This window comes from Petaurus breviceps, unplaced genomic scaffold, assembly GCF_028583685.1.
Source record: "Petaurus breviceps papuanus isolate PSGF00001 unplaced genomic scaffold, PetGlider_PUasm1.0 80, whole genome shotgun sequence".
Classification (NCBI taxonomy): domain Eukaryota; kingdom Metazoa; phylum Chordata; class Mammalia; order Diprotodontia; family Petauridae; genus Petaurus; species Petaurus breviceps.
In genome coordinates this window covers 5,997,055-6,014,713 of record NW_027186540.1, presented here as the reverse complement: position 1 = coordinate 6,014,713, position 17,659 = coordinate 5,997,055, and the positions used below count along the sequence as shown (strand labels likewise).

The following is a 17,659-nucleotide window of genomic DNA, read 5'->3' as shown; positions in this document are numbered from 1 at the left end:
GGCTGGATATTCCATTTCCTACAAGGAAGCATTTAATTCATAATCTCGTATGTAGAGATCACTAAATTTCTTTAGAAATCTGCATAGTAAGATATGCCTTAACTTTTAAAACAACTATTTCCTGATTATTTCAGCTTATCTAAGATATTAGCCTAAGAAAAATCTGAAAAACAAGATCAGAAACCAAAGAAAAACAAATGGGTCACAAAATTAATAGTCAAACCTGTAATGGAAGCCAGAAAAAAAATCAGACACATTTAAGAAATTCAAAGGTAACCAAGGGATGCTGTATTTTATAGGTAGTTGTTGAAGAAGAAAAGCTTTTCTCTATAAAACGAATATAATTATAACATGAAAATTAATACTTTACAGAAATAATTACAAGTCAACCTCAAATGTTTTCTTCTAATCATTTACCAACAACTTCCACATCGGATGGGAAAATGTTCAATAAGAATACCTCGATGACTGCTGTCTATGTATGTTAAGTATCAGGAAATAAGCCTTGGTACTTGACTTTGAGACTGTTAAAAATCAAAACATGATTTAACAATCAAGAGTCTGCTGTCATATTTGATGAAAGAACCAAACAGAGTTCTCTACATAAACAAAGAAATTAATTTGGTAGAAAACGGCTGCTCCCAAAACTTGATTCTTTCTCTCTCCTTCATTCCTGGTAGCAGTTTCCCAAAAGGCCACAGGTCTTAAGCTTCTTATTGTTCTATAGCTCCACAGAGAAGAGTTATCATAGTGCATTGTACTCCACACATTTTGATGGGTCTGTTGAGAAGTGCTTCTGACAAATGGTCATTAATCTTTTCAAACCCTAAGAAAAGAAAATAGTAAAAATTAAAATACTTTAAAAAATTTTACATACTCATCATATAATAGTGAAAATAGACTGCTCTGAAGTAAAAGCAATTGCACAATTTAAGCCCTATCTTCAAGTTCTACTGAGACGCCTCATGGTGTGATGATGACTGGGTTCTCAAAGGCTACACTGACAAAGCAAAAACCCTGGGGTCCTCCCCAAGCTGGAAAGGCTTCACACAAGGACCCAGCAAAGGACTGCTTTTTATGTGCTGTCCAAGGATGACGAAGGCTAGCTGCATTTACATGTCTCTACTTATTATGTAACAATGAATTTCTGCCAGATTTGTAATCTGCACTGACAGTACCCAAACAGATCCATGGAGTACTAAGGTATAAATAAATTTCCTATACTTCAAGTGTCTCTGATTTCATGTTACTGACGCCTAAACAGGCTTCATGGCTATGATTATAAATGAAACAGAATACCTGCTGGTCAACATCTGAGAATTCTATGGATGGTATAGGGAAGGTTGCTGTTGTTCAGTTTTTCAGTTGTGTCCAATTCTTCATGACCCCATTTGGGGTTTTCTTGGCAAAGATACTGGAGTGATTTGCCATTTTCTACTCTAGCTCATTTTACAGGTGAGGAAACTGAGGCAAAGAGGGTTAAGTGACTTTCCCAGTCACACAACTAGTAAGTGTCTGAGGCCAGATTTGAACTTGTGAAGATGAATCTTCTTAACTCCAGACCTAGAATTCTATCTACTGCACCATCTAGCTTCCATGCAGAGTAGGTATTTACTGAATATAAACTGAATGGGGGGAATAAAAAAATTTCTAAAAACATATACATTCATCATCAATGGCCCACTGATTTAAAAGGTACCAAAAACATCATCACTAAGGTTCAGGCATTTTATTCTTATCATCAAAATCAGCTAATTACTCAAACTCTTAATTGAAAAAACATAGGCACACAAATCTACCCAAGGGAATTTACATTTTTCCCTACCACAAGTAAACAGTTAAAAAATATGAGGCTTTTGTTACTGCTGCGTTAATCATTAAACTCCAGCTAGGCTCTAGCTAATTCAGAAAATCTGACCAACAAAATTTTCTAACTGTTACCTTGTGATTTTTAAGCCAATTTTGAAACATCCCATTTGGAGGTTTTGTTTAATTATCTTTCATTATTTAATTATCTTTAAAGATAGATTTTTCCCAAAGAGACCATTGAAAAGAAAGCCTATTTAGACTCGAAATAATATGTTTTACTCCCATTTTCTCTTCTCCCTTTTGCTGCTCAGGTACTTGCTTTAAAATAAATAGCATTCCCTTCTCATAGCCCAGCTTGTCCTGAAGTGAAACTTTAATCCCATGTTTGCAAAATGTGATCTGTAGCCATGGAAATGAATGTGATATCATTAATTTGGCATCTTAAATCCCCTGAAGGAATAGGTAAGGAGAGAGACATGGGGCTAAGAAAGAGAACACTCCTGATGAAAAATAAATAGCTTTAGTCAGCAGCAAAACATGACAAGAATTATTATGAGCAAATGAAAAGTAAATTGATGTAATTCTGCTGAATGTAATTTTCATTCCATTTTAACAGTGGATTTCTAAGGGTTTATTCCATGTGGTAAAGGAGGATTTAAGCTAACTAAATGGGCAATGATTTAAAAATATATACTCACATTTAGCCTGAAATTATCCTAATTCCCCAGAAATTGTAAAACTTTGACAGTTTATGGCATAAATAGCTACAACAAAATATTACTATCCCATTTTCAATATGGTTATATAGTACACATTATGGATCTTCAAAGGTTCATAATCAAAGCACATAACAGACTTGTTAACCAAACATAGGCCAATGTCTTAAATTGTATCAATCTACTCAGGATGTGATTGCCACAGGATTGGAGAACATCTCTTACTCAATAAAACAATGAGGCATGAATTTACAAGCAGACATTTCCTTGCATGTTTTTCACAAGAAACTAAGTAATTAGCACTTATAATAAAAACAAAGCATCAAAAACAGGTGCCATCATTCTAAAATGTTAAACAGTATTAAAATTCTAAATCACTATCTTTCTCAATTTTTTTGCTTCTTAGAAGCATTATCAAAACAATGGCACCACTTTCTGTTAACTATGATAACCTTAAAATCTACAAACATACTAAATAAGATAAGATTTCACTCATCTCCAGGAATGGTGGTAAGTAACAGGTTAGATATACTGGTTATGGAAAGTTAAGGTTCATCTTTCACCAAACTATCCATTTCCTACAAAATAACCCTAAATCTGTACTGAAAACTACCTCTATCAATTCAACTCCAACTTTTATAAAAGAACAAGCTTTTACTGAAACCAGGCTACAACCACTAGATTAGTCTGCCTTATGTTTCTTTAATCAAACTAACACTAGAGAATGTAGCTTAAGGGAAGTACATGTTCCTGGGATCTAGGAATTGGAAGAGATTTCAGAATACAGTCCAGACCATATCAAACCCCCTGACACAGGGCTTATAAGTGCCCATTCAGTCTATCTACCTAAAGTACTTTAGGGAATTCATTACATCCTAACACAGGCCTTTCTAGTTTGAGTTAGCTCTTTTATTTAGGAAATTTATCCTTAATCTGTCTTCTTGCAATTTCCACCTACTACTCCTATTTCTATCCTCTGGGATCAACTCAAATTAACCTCATCACCTCTTCCATAGGACCCATGTAATGAGGTTTAAAGAGCAGTATTTCTAGAGAGGTCCTAATTCATATATGCCTTCATGTATGTAGTCTTCTAATTTCCAGTTCCTTCAAACAGCCCTCATATCACATGGGGCCTAGACTTTTCACCATCATGATCACTCTTCTCTTGACATATTTCAGTTTGGTAATAATTTTCCCAAAGTATATATACTCCCATAAATGAACAAAATACTCCAAAAGTGGTTTGACCATGGTAATGTACCTCAAGGTTATCACTTCCCTAATTCTGGAATGTACCTTCAATTAGGACCCAAAATTATACTGATCTTTGTGGGTGGGACCCTGCTGTGTCAAGTTACTGACCCACACTGAGCCTGCAATCCACTAATACACCTATATATCTTTCACACAAATTATCAGTTAGCCATACTGCTCCTATCTTGTATTTGGAAAACTTATTTCTTAAAAACACAAAAGTAGGTCTTTTACATTTATTTTTATTCAAGTACACATTTCTAGCTTGTTGACATTTTTAAATACTTCCCTCCAAGCTTCATGTCACCTGCCAGTTGAACTAACATACCGTTTGTGCCTTTGTCCAAATCACTGATTTTTTAAAAAAAGAAGTGAAAATAGGGCAAAAGACAGGGTCCTGGAGCACTCTACCAGAAAGATCCTTCTGCATCACAGGTTCTTAACCTTTTTTACGTCATTGTCCCTTCAGCAGTCTGGTGAAGCTCAGCATAAAAATATATGGAATTACAAAGAAAACTTCTGGTTAATGAAAATAAAGATGTGATTTTTTTTTCTATCCAAATTCAAAGACCTACTGAAATCTATCCAGAGACTCTCAGGTGGCATGTAAACTCCAGGTTAATAACTCCTGTTCTAGGATGATACTAATCTTTCCATCACTACTCTTTGTCCAGTCATTCAACCATGAAAAAATAGACCTAACCATACTATCATCTAGTCCACACCTTTAACAGAATCCACAAGGATAGCATAAAAGGTTCTATTAAGCACCTTGCTGAATTCCAGGTATACTTATGGCTTTGGAATTCCTGTGAGCTATCAATAGAGTTACCCTGTCAAGAAGAAAAAGGGGAATAGGTGTAACTTGTTATTGTTGAAACCATTCTGGCTTTTAATGATCATTTGCTTCCTCTTCAAAATACTCACAAACTATTCAAAGACTCACAGGACTAAAGTTTCAACAGTCTCTCTTCTTTCCTTTTATGAAAGTAGGAGCCATATTTACCTCTCTCTGATCTTATAACACTTCTCCCCCAAGATTTCCTAAACCAACTGCTTATCAATCAGACTGCCAGTTTTTTAGATGAATAATAAGCTATTTCTTATTACTATGCATCCCAAAATAATTCTGGTACTTCACAACATATCACTAATGGTGAAAAATCAGAACCACTTAGCAGTACATCCTAACAATATGTAGAAGTCTTTAGTTGAATCACATATATCACAAGATTCTAATAAGCATTCAAAACAATCTCAATAATAATAATAATAATAGCAACATTAAGTCACAATACAGTTTACAATACCTTGCAACAACCCTGCGGGCTATTATAATTTTACAGAAGGAAAAACTGTCAAATGACTTGCCCATAGTGATATAGCTAATGTTGATATTGGACTCAAAGCCAGATTTACTGATTATAAATTCAATGTCTCTTAAGAACTAGACTGAAAGATTGAGATGTAACCACTGATTCTCCCTCCTTACTTCTACTTTAAGGAAAGTAACCTACAATGTGACATTCACGTATAAGTAATTCAGTACAACAATTCGGGGTATTCTCTGAGATACAAAAATGATTAAGCTTACACCAACCATACTTGCTGAACATTTGAAAAAATTTTCTGACACTAAGTTTCAAACATTCATTCTTAACCGCAACATTAATTAGCCTAACACCACATGCATAATCAATCAATCAACAAACATTTATTAAGCAAGTACTGTGTGCCAGGCACTGTGGTAGGTGTTATGAAGGGCCATGGATGCTGCAAGCATCAGCTTCAGGAAATCTTTCAGCAGAGTATATCACTAAAATCAAATTCTTCTGAGCAAAAGCCATACTAGCATTTAATTGACAAAATAACCATTCATGTAACTGCTATGGATATAAAAATCTCCTGGGGAGCCAACAGATGCAGGTATTTCCACACAGCTGCAAGTGAAAAGGTCTCACTACAAAAATTAAATGCTTAAAAAACACTCTGCACATGTGGAAAGCATACTGGAAAATTTTATTCCAAAAGACGAAAACTGATAGCTTGGGACAGACTAAAACTGTTCCCACAGTTTCTACAATGAAACAAGATGATGTGTTAACTTTTTTATTTTTATTACTCTTCTCTACAGGTGAATATACTTTCATTTCCAATATTAATGATGCAAGATGGTGGAGTAGGAGCAAAAAGTCACCTGAATCCCCCAAAATTTCCCCCCAAAGAACTTTATAATGATGCCTCTAACTGAATCCTGGAGCACCAAAACCAACAAAAGGTCAGGTGAGTCAGGTCATGCAGAAGGATCTGTCTCCTCAGAGCAGTGGCGGGTCTGGAGTGCTGTGCACACCCTGCCGTGTGGCCAGCAGCAGGCCTTGGAAGCGGCTGCATCAACAATAACTTCAAGAGCCTCAGCTCACAGATGGGAAGGCAGTTGGACAAATGGTCCAAAAGAGATTACAGGGTACCCTTTGCTGGTGCTGAGTTCAGGACCCTGTTATATTACCCATACACAGTTCCAGATGGCAATCCCAGGATGAACAGGAGCACTAGCACTTGTGGTCACAGGCAAACAGAGGCTCTGGTCACATTTTCAGGGCAGATAAGATTACTTTTGTTCACTTACAAGGGAGCAAGGGCCCTGGTCACAGTTCCAGGGAGAAAAGAGTACTAGCACTTGTATACAGGGAACAAGGTCACCTCCTGGTTAAAGACCAGAGCACAGATCAGGAAAGAAGCAACCACACCTTTCCTTAGACCATACCACTTTGAAAGCAATGAAAATCTACAGCCCTCCAGAAAAGAGCAACACAAAAAACCTGAAACTTGGGACAGTGCCCCTTCCACCCTGAGAACAGAGCCCAACTTTAAAGTTGTAAATCAAGAAAGAGGATGGAAAAATAAGCAAACAACAAAGAAATTACCTCACCATAAAGAGTTACTATGCTGAGGAAAAATCAAGACACAACCTCAGAAAACAATGATCTCAAATAAACTACAAGATGTCCAAAAAAAGGTACAAGCAAATTCTCAAAGAAAAAGCAAACAGGACACTAGCCCAACAAGAACTCCTGAAAGCGATCAAAGGGGATTTTTAAAAATCAAGGAAGAGAGATACAGGAAAAACTGAAAAACAGATATGATAGTGAAAGAAGAAAATTGTGAAAAGACAAACAGCTTAGTAAAAGAGGCACCAAAAAAAAAAAAAAAACCCTGCAGAAAATAACACCTTAAAAAAACAGAATTGGCCAAATGAAAAAGAGGCAAAAAAAAATCTACTGAAGAGAAGAACTCCTTAAAAAGCAGAATCAGCCAAATGGGAAAAAAGGATACAAAACATGACTGAAGGGAAAAAACTTAAAAATTAGAACTGAGCAAGTAGGAGCTTATGACTCCATGAGGCATCAAGAAACAAAATCAAGAGGACAGCTAGGTGGCGCAGCGAATGGAGTACCAGCCCCGGAGTCAGAAGGACCTGAGTTCAAATCTGACCTCAGATATTTAACACTTACCAGTCGTGTGACCTTGGGCAAGTCACTTAATTCCAGTTGCCCTGCCTTCCCCCCTCCAAAAAGCAAAACAAAAACAAAATCAAAAGAATGAAAAAATAGAAGAAAATGTGAACTATCTTATTGGAAAAACAAGTAACCTGGAAAATAGATCCAAGAGAGATCATTTAAGAATTATTGGACTGAGAGCCATGATAAAAGACAAACAAAATAAACCCCTACACATCATATTTCAAGATATTATCAAGGAAAACTGCCCTGATATTCTAGAACCAGAGAGTAAAATAAAAACTGAAAAAATCCACTGATAACCTCCTGAAAGAGATTCCAAAATAAAAACTCCCAGGAATATTATAGCCAAATTCCAGAGGCCCCAGATCAAGGAGAAAATGTTGCAAGCAGACAGAAAGAAAGGATTCAAATATCATGGAATATTCAGGATCAAACGAGATGTAGCAGTTTCCACGTTAACAGAGCAGAGGGCCTGGAATATGATATTCCAGAAGGCAAAAGAGGTAGGATTACAACCAAGAATAACATACTCAGCAACACAGAAATCCTTAAGAAAAAAAAATGGGTATTTAATGAAACAGAGTATTTTTAAGTAGTCCTTATTAAAAAAAAAAACTAGAGGTGAAGAGAAAATTTGACATTCAAACACAAGACTCTAGAGAAGGATAAAAAGGTAAAATGAATGGGAAATCATGAAGGACTCAATAAGGTTCAGTGGTTTATATCTCTATATGGAAAGATGATAATTGTAATTCCTAAGAATTTTATCATTAATAGGACAATTAGAAAGAAGATACATGGAGGGCACAAGTGTGAGTTGATTATGATGAGATGATTTAAAAAAAATAAAATTAAGGGAGAAGACAGAGATGCACTGGGAGAAGGGTGAAGGGAGAAGAATGGGGAAAATTATCTCACATAAAAGGGATACAAATCGAAGAGCTTTTACAGTGGAGAGTAAGATAGGGGGTTGGGGAGTAGCAGGCAATACTTGACCCTTACTCTCTTCACAAAGAAGTGAGAATGCTATGTTGGGCATAGAAATCTACCTTACCCTACAAAGAAGCAGGATAGGAAGGGAATAAGAGAACAGGCAGGGGCTGGTAGAAAGGAGGGTGAATTAAGAGAGTGATCAGAAGCAAAACAGAGTTTTGAGGAAGGATAGGATAAAAACAGAAAGAAATAAAGGTAGAAGGATAAACAGAGAAAAATACAGTGGAGGATAATCATAACAATGAATGTGAATGGGATAAAATTCCCCACAAAAGGAAACCAGATAGCAGAATGGATTAAAAATCCGAATCCAACAACATGTTGCTTACAAGAACACTTGAAACAGAGAGACAAACATAGAATAAAAATAAGGGGCTGGAGCATAATCTATTATGGTGCAGCTGAGGATAAAAAAAAATTAAGGAGGGATAGCAATGAGGATATCAGACAATGCAAAAGCAAAAACAGACCTAATTAAAAAAGAGATAAACAAACAAGCCAAAAGGGACTATAGACAACGAAGTAATATCAATACTAAACATATATGCACCAAATGGCATAGCATCCAAATTCTTAAAGGGAAGATAAATGAGTTACAGGAGGAAACAGACAGTAAAATTATTCTAGTGGGGGAGGGGACCTCAACTTTTCCTTCTCAGAACTAAAAAATTCTAACATTAAAATCAACAAGAAAGAAGTTAAGGAGATAAGCAAAATTTTAGAAAAGTTAGATATAGACCTCTGAAGAAAAGTGAATGGAAACTGAAAAGAGTATATACCTTTTTTTCTCAATTGTACATGATCTTTTCACAAAAAAATAACAATGTACTGGGACATAAAAACCTTACAACCAAATGCAGAAAAGCAGAAATATTAAATGTATCCTTTTCGGAACATAATGCAATAAAAATTACATTCAATAAAGGGCTATGGAAACAGATTAAAATTAACTGGAAACTAAATCATCTAATTCTAAAGAATGAGTGGGTCAAAGAACAAATCATAAAGACAAGCAATAATTTCATTAAAGACAATGACAATAATGATACAAGGTTCCAAAATTTGTGGGATGCAGCCAAAGCAGAAAAACTAGAAAAAGAATAAATTAAAAACCCCCAATTAAACATCAAAATGGAAATCCTGGAAAAAAAAGAAGAAAGCTTAGTAAAACTGAAAGTCAAAAAAACAACAACCATGGAACTAATAAATAAAACCATTAAAATAGATAATCCATTGGTTAATTTGATTAAAGAAAAAAAATTATCCATATCAATAGATGCAAAAAAGCTTCTGACAAAATATAACAATCATTCCTAATAAAAATACTAAAAAGCACAGGAATAAACTGAGACATTTTTAAAATGGTAAATAGTATCTATTTAATACCAAGAGCAAATATTGTCTATAACTGAGATAAAAGAGAAGCATTCCCAATAAGATGAAGTGTGAAGCTGGGATGCCCATTATCACCACTATTATTTAATATTGAACTAGAAATGCTAGCTAAAGCAATAAGATAAGAAAAAGAAATTGAAAGAATTAGAAGAGGCAATGAGGAAACAAAACTATCACTCTTTGCAAACATGATAGTGTGCTTAGAAAATCAACTAAACTAGTTTAAGTAATTAACCATTTCAGCAAAGTTATTGGACTAAAGTAAACCTACATAAATCATAGGCATTTCTATATACTATGGACAAAATGCAGAAGGGGGAGGGGCGGCTAGGTGGCACAGTGAGTAAAGCATAAGCCCGAGTTCGGTTCCGGCCTCAGACACTTAACACCCACACCCACACACACAAAAAAACTAGCCGTGTAATCTTGGTCAAGTTATTTAACCCCAATTGCCCTCCCCAAAAAAAAAAAATGCAGAAGGAAGAGACAGAAAAATTCCATTTAAAGTAAGTGAAGACAACATAAAATACTTGAAAGTCTACCTGCCAAGACAAATGCAGGAAGTATATGAACACAATTACTGAACAGTTTTCACACAAATTTTTCACACAGGTCTAAATAACTGGAGAAATATTAATTGTTCATGGGTAGACCAAGCCAATATAATAAAAATGATAATTCTACCTAAATTTATTCATTGTCATAATATCAATCAAATAATAACAAAATTCATCTGGAAGAACAAAAAATCAAGAATATCAAGGGAATCACTGAAAAAGAAATGTGAAGGATAATGACCTAGGAGTACCAGATCTCAACTGTATTACAACGCTGTAATCATAAAAAAAAAAAAAATCTAGTACTGGCTAAGAAATTAAGGGGTGGATGAGTTGAAAAGATCAGGTACACAACAATAGGGTTAAGAACAACTAATGACCCACTCATTTGACAATTTGATAAAGATTATTGGAAAAAATGGAAAGCAGTTTGGAAGAAATTAGATATAAACTAAAATCTCACAACATATACCAAGATAAGGTCAAAATAGTTACATGACTTAGACATAAAGGGTGATATCATAAGCCTATTAGGGGGCTCTGGAATAGTTTATCTGTCAGGTCCATGGATAAGAGAAGAATTTATGATCAAACAAGAGACAGAAGAACATTATGGGATTTAAAAAGGATAATTTTGATTACATGAAATTAAAAAGATTTTACACAAACAAAGCCAATGCAGCGAAAATTAGAAGGAAAGCAGGTGACTGGGGAACAAAATTTTATAGCAAGTTTCTCTAATAAAGGTCTCATTTCTCAAATATATAGAGATTGAGTCAAATTTATAAGAATATGAGTCATTCCACAATTGATAAATGGTCAAAGGGTATGAAGAGGCATTTTTTGGAAGAAGAAATCAAAGCTACCTATTCACATATGAAAAAATACTCTAAATGACTACTGAGTAGAGAAATGCAAATTAAAACAACTCTCAGGTGTACCACCTTATACCCAGGACACTAGCTAACATAACAGAAAAGGAAAATGACAAATGTTAGAGGGGATGTGGAAAAACAGGGACACTAATGCACTGCTGGTGGAATTGTGATGTGATCCAATCATTCTGGAGAACAATTTGGAATTATGCCCAAAGTGCTACAAAAGAGTATGTACCCCCCGTTGGTCCAGCAATGCTATTATTGGCTATCTCAAAGAGATAAAAAGGAAAAGAACCTATATGTACAAAAATTTTTTACAGCAGCTCTTTTAGTGGTGGCAAAGAACTGGAAGTTGAGGGAAGGCCCATCAATTGGGGAATGGCTGAACAAGTTATAGTATCTGATTGCGATAGAATACTATTGTGTTATAAGAAATGAGGAGCAGGATACTTTCTGAAAAACCTGGAAAGACTTACTTGAACTGATGCAAAGTGAAGTGAGCAGATCAGAACACTGTACACAGTAACAGCTGTAATGACTTAGCTATTCTCAGAAATACAAAGATCAAAGACAATTCCAAAGGATTTTTTATTAAAAATGCTAACCTCCTCCGGAGAAAAAACTTGAGTCTCAATGCAGATAAAACATAACTTCTTTTTAAAATTGTGTTATTCTTGGGATTTTTTGGTCTGTGTTTTCTTTTGCAACAAGGCTAATATGGAAATATTTTCCATGACTGCACATGTATAATCAATATCAAGTCGCTGCTTTCTTGAGGAGGAGGTCAGTGCTTAGGAAGGGGAGAATTTGGAACTCTAAACATTCTTTTTTTTTTAAATGATGAGTTTTAAAAAAACTTTTTTTTACATTTAATTGAAAAAAAATAAAAATAAGTTAATCACTTCCCAGAATGAAGCATCATAAGAACATTCAATCTGAGCAAAGAACTCACTTAGCTAAGGTGAGGAAATATTTTTGCCCAAATGACTATAGATTTAACTCACTAACATATTGCAATGTGATAGAGGGTGGTCTGATTCCTCTCCACCTGCCAACACTTATGTGGGTCAGAAAAAGTTTCATGTTTAGTGACAAGACTATAGTTACTCATGTATCCCAAAGTGAACTGGCAACTCACCTTTTCTCTAAGTGTGACTACCAGAGGTACCGGCATAATCCAGAGAGAATATGCCAAAACCTGAAATAAACACAGGAAAACACCTGTAGCAAAATGCTGGAATTACTTCTTTATTTTGGAATGTGAAGACTTAAGGTCATAGAAATCTTAACTAGTTAAAAGATTAAAAGAAGACTTGTTGATTATTTTGTCTTTTGTTAATGGATATTAAAGAATTATACTGAATATTTTATTTATGATTTGTTATCTTGGTATGGGGCAAAAAATGAATTGGTAGTGAACTTCCAATTATCTATTCTAATGTGAAATTATCAATAAATTCTTAGATAATCTAAAATACTTATTTTAGTTATCAATTTCAGGGTTTTTGTTTTTAATATAAGTTTTTTTCAGAGCTGTCAAGAAATACACTTACTTACTTGTCAGGGTCACAGGATCAAAGACTTAAGGCTAGAAAGAATATTAGGGAGCATCTAGTCCAATATCCTCATCTTAAAAAAGATAAAATGATTAGCCCAATGTTATACAAATAGTAGGTGGCAGAGCCAGGATTTGAACCCAATTCCTCTCCCTACAGTTTCAGTGTTCCTTCTTCTATCCCTCAATGCCTACTAGGACCCCAACAGCTAAGCAGGAAAAAAGGAGATATGTTAAGTATTCACATATTCACAAGATTTGAAGTCAATTTCAACATTTCTCTTTTCTCCTGCTTACCTCTGAGGGTCTAATGCATAGTGTAATAACTCAAATGTAGGTCAATGGCAAAGAGATTAAAAAAAAAAAAAGGAAAAGCCTGAATGACTGAAAAACACAAACCTAATTTATGGTCGGTCTCTGAAACATAAAAGCTGACTATAAAGTATTCCTTAATAGAATTCTGAAAAATAAAGCAAACTGTTTGGAAAAATATACAGGCCCTGGAACTACTGTTGCAAAATTTTAACTGAAACTACAAAATTCTAACTGGAATCATTATAAAGTTAAGTTCTGGGTTTATGAATAGTTAATAGCTATCTATACCTTATTTATTTGTTCTAAATGGTTGTAAAACAAATCTTTATAGTGAATTTAATTTTTTGAGAAAAGGAAAAGATTCACTACATTTAATATATAGGCTTTCCTGAAATAGAAAATTTTTGCTATATATTCTGAATGTTCTGCTGTGCATATGACATTTTTTCTTTTCTTATTTTATATTTAAGTTTATAAAGTATTTCTTTTTCTTTTCTTATTATGTATTTAAGTTTTAGTTTTGTCTAAAATTTTTGAAAGATAATAAAGAAAAAAGGAACAAAAATATACATAAAAAATTTTTAAAGGCTAAAAAAAAGAAAAAAGAAAGAAAGGGAAGAGCTAGAACATCTTTTACAATTAAAGTCAATAGAGGCCTGAATATGGCCAAGAGCTGAAAAGATTTGAGGCCCAAAAGTCCTAGTCCTATTAGATGTTTTACACTATATTTCATAAACTAAAAGATTTTCTTTCTCAGTTAAACAAATGCTAATCTTTCAAATATATGGCATTCATGGTTATTTTCTAATGTAGAGAACAATTAGTACATTAATTCTGTATTAATCATTAAGCATTTAAATTGGTCTTTAAGGATACTGTAACTAATAAGTTGTGGAAAAATCATGGTATCCTAAAATTAGAAAGGAGCTCAGAGACCATCTAACTTCAATTAATATCTAAGCAAGAATCCTGCCTAAAATAAAGCCAACATGTAGTCCCTATCCTTTACTTAAAGAGCACCAGTGAGGCAGGAATCCTTTCCCATGAGGGGTTTTCCATTCCCTGTTTGGACAGGTCTGATGGTTAGAAAGGTTTCTTAAACATCAAGCTGAAAATTACATCTGCAACTTCTACCCAATGCTCCTAGTTTGACCCTCAGTATCCAAGTTAAAAGCACAACACTTGCACCGGCACCAGAGTCAGGAGGATCCGAGTTCAGTTCCGACCTCAGACACTTAACACCCACACAAAAAAAACTAGCCGTGTAACCTTGGGCAAGTTACTTACCCCCAATTGCCCTCCAAAAAAGAAAAAAAAAAAGCACAACACTCAGCAAGAAGATTTAGCATTTAAATTACAATAAACTGAATGAGACATTTTACAAAATTCTATCTGAAACAGCAATTTATCTTCCTCCAAGTAGCACTAAGGCATGCACAACATCCCTGGGAAGCCATATAGAAGGAAGAGATTGGAAAGGGGCGGGGGAGAATTACATGAAATAAAGAGATTTTTCAAAACAGAAGGGAAGGACAGTTTTTCATACCACATAGCTTCTAGAAGACACTGGTAACCTTCCAAAGCAACATTTATATTATTATACACTACTATTGTATAATAATATTTGGACATATTTATACTTTTATAGGATCACAAAAAAGAATCACACAGCTTGAAAAACTTTGGTGGAGATGGGCTCAATACTAATGGAGTCATAGAAATAACTAAACTAAGTGTACAATGTATACATACATGGTGTATTGAAGTATTTAATATTTACTTAAATATCTATTATTACATGACCAATATAATAGGTTATTAAATATAATAAATCATCAAATATTTAAAGACATTTAAATGTGAAAATTATTCTATTTATATTTCTATTATCAAAGTTGAGCAATTATACTTTTAAGTATAATTTTTTGTGGTCATCAGAGTTATTCCTCATATGTGTGTATATTTCCACAGGTATATTTAAATTTCTTAAGTCCTATGATTAAGCCCAGAGAGTTAAGAAATATTATTACTTTGAAAAGCAGACATGATTAAGGCACAAAATACGGCAAGGAAACAAATATTCAGCATTTAAATTGAATTCTAAACAGAAGAATAATTCATAAAGTCAATACCCCATTCTAGGCATCACCTAACCTACATTTAGTCATTAGCAATAATGTACAGTACAGCATCATTAATTCAACAAAATATGGAATTTGAAAATTTGAAACTGAAAATCTGAAAAGAAGCTGTAATTTACTTTTTCGTTGAGAAATTTTTGTTGAACAAATTAAAAGCATGAATAAGAACATAGAGGAATATGTTCCCATTTAAGGGAACAAATCATTTGCAAACAGCTGTGAAATCATGACAATAAGTCTGGGTTTAAAAGTCAGAGAAACTGGATTCAACTCGGCTCCATTGTTGTAAGACCTCAAGCAAGTTTTAGTTCATTGCTCTAGACCTCAGTTTCTCCATCTGTTAAGACTAGGTGGTCTCTAAATCTTTTTTAGTGGTCTAGGTGGATTAGATGGTCTTTTCTAAATCCTACACTGTAAAATCAACTTTGGAGTTCTCCTGTTACAATTAAATAGATATGGACACACTATCAACCTCCCAAGAATTCATGGACACTGGGCAAATAATGAGATGGGTCTTAACTGGATGTGGAGAATGTTGGAATTTGTTTTGCTTAACTAAATATTTTTGTAAGGGGTTGGTTTTTCTTTTTCTCCAATGAAGGGAGTAGTGCGAAAGAAACTAGATTTTTTTTTCTATGTTCTGCAGCTAAAAGCAGATAGAGCACTGGACCAGTCATCAAGAAACTTGAATTTTAATCTGGCTTCAGACACTTACCAGTTGTGTGACCCTGAGGCAAGTGACTAAATTTCTGAATGCCTGTGTTTCCTAATCTGGAAAATAGGGATCATAATAGCAGCACCTATCTCCCAAGGCTTTTGTGAAGATAAAAGGTCATATTTATAAAGTGCTTTTGCAAATCTTAAAGGGCTATATAAACGCTAGCACCTATTAATATTAATTTTAAAAATTACATGTAAAAATAAATATATAACTGTATATTGCTTACTAATAATTCCTATATTTATCAGGATCTCTATTATGAACTATTTTAGGTCTAATTCAAATTATAATAATTTGAACATTTCTTTCAAATACTCTTCAATTTAAATTCTTCAGTAATTCAGTCTGGTCTCCCTATTTGGTTTGAATTAATGAGGTTTTACTCATTAATATGTACACGTGTGTGTGTGTGTATATATGAATGAATGAATGAATAATAATTTATTAAGTGCTTACTATTTGCAAAGCACTATGCCAAGCTGAGGATACAAACAGAAAAGGAACAATATCCTTGCTTTCAAGGACCTCACATTCTAAACAGGGAAACAGCACAATATATATTTCAGTATTCAATAATTCAGATTTAGGGGCGGCTAGGTGGCACCAGCCCTGGAGTCAGGAGGACCTGAGTTCAAATCCGCCCTCAGACACTTAACACAAAAACTAGCCATGTGACCTTGGGCAAGTCACTTAACCCCAACTGCCCTACCTTCCTCCTCCAAAAAGCAAAAAAATAATAATAATAATAATTCATATTTAGTAGATAGCATATTTAAAAAAACCTAACTGAAATAACTTCAGTGTTAATGTAACTAAAATATAGCATGTGAAATTCTAAACAGCTAAAGGAAAATGAGTTGATAATCCCTGTTTGCCATTAATTCAACTGGAATATGCTAAATACCTCCATCCAATTTGCTACTTGCTATCTAAATATTTTCCTTACAAAATTTGATTTTTCAGAATATCTCAATATTAAAGCAAAGCTTTTGCAACTTCTTGCTCATAAATTGCTTACCTGAATATATTTTCTTTGTGTCTCATCATTTAGAACATGGGCAACGTGCTTGGAAAAAATCTTTTCTCGACCAGTTCTGGCATGGATACCAACCATAGTGACTCCAATAGGCCAAGGAGCATTTCCGATGGCCATCTGAAGATAAGCATCATTGGCCTATAAAGAGTTGAGTTTTTGATGAGAAATAAAAGGCAAAACATTCTGTGTAGGTATTAATTTTTCAATGATTTAATAATACTTTAGATAGAATTAAATGTTTTATGCCATTCTGTGAGTGTATGTATAAAAATATAAAATACTGTTATATTATTTATGCTTTAGAATGATTACAGAAATTATTCAAGGCAACAATCAATGGTAAAAATGGAAATTGGACCAGTTTATGTATACAAGATAAATAACTTCTTTGCATTGTTTTTTGCTATGGAGTTTAATGTCCTTTTCATATCTGGAATGAAAGAGGCAATTTAATGCACTGCTAGATATTCTAATTTAGGTTTCTTCAAGAACAATCTCCTCTACAGGTGGTTATACAGGGATACAGCATTTAATTAGTTTTTCCTAATCCAACTTGAAGATGTAGCTGTTCCCTGAATGGAATTCCCAATGAAAACCGTGGGTGTTCTATGCATAGGACGAAGTTCTTAACAGGTAGGTAAAGATGGAGGCCCACAAGTAAAATTTCAAAGTATTAAATTAGCTTCATTTTGGTCTCTCAAAAGCCCTAAACTCCAAAAAACCCTAAAACCAAATCTATCTAAATTGAAGAAAATGACCAGTAAA

General features: G+C 34.1%; 1 protein-coding gene across 4 annotated transcripts in view; it reads right to left on the bottom strand.

The window, feature by feature from the left end:
* Positions 1–265: 265 nt before the first annotated feature.
* LOC138176001 (pre-mRNA-splicing factor 18) overlaps positions 266–17,659 on the bottom strand; it is a 66,897-nt gene continuing 49,503 nt past the window's right edge. For 2 of the 4 annotated variants that reach the window (XM_069106678.1, XM_069106679.1), the window contains 3 exons: positions 16,877–17,032; positions 12,265–12,324; positions 266–826 (listed from right to left, as the gene is read on the bottom strand). In XM_069106678.1, coding sequence (XP_068962779.1) covers positions 746–826; positions 12,265–12,324; positions 16,877–17,032 — 297 coding nt within the window. In that variant the 3' untranslated portion in view covers positions 266–745. The remainder of the gene's footprint in view (positions 827–12,264; positions 12,325–16,876; positions 17,033–17,659) is intronic. The other 2 variants (XM_069106680.1, XM_069106681.1) reach the window with 1 other exon arrangement.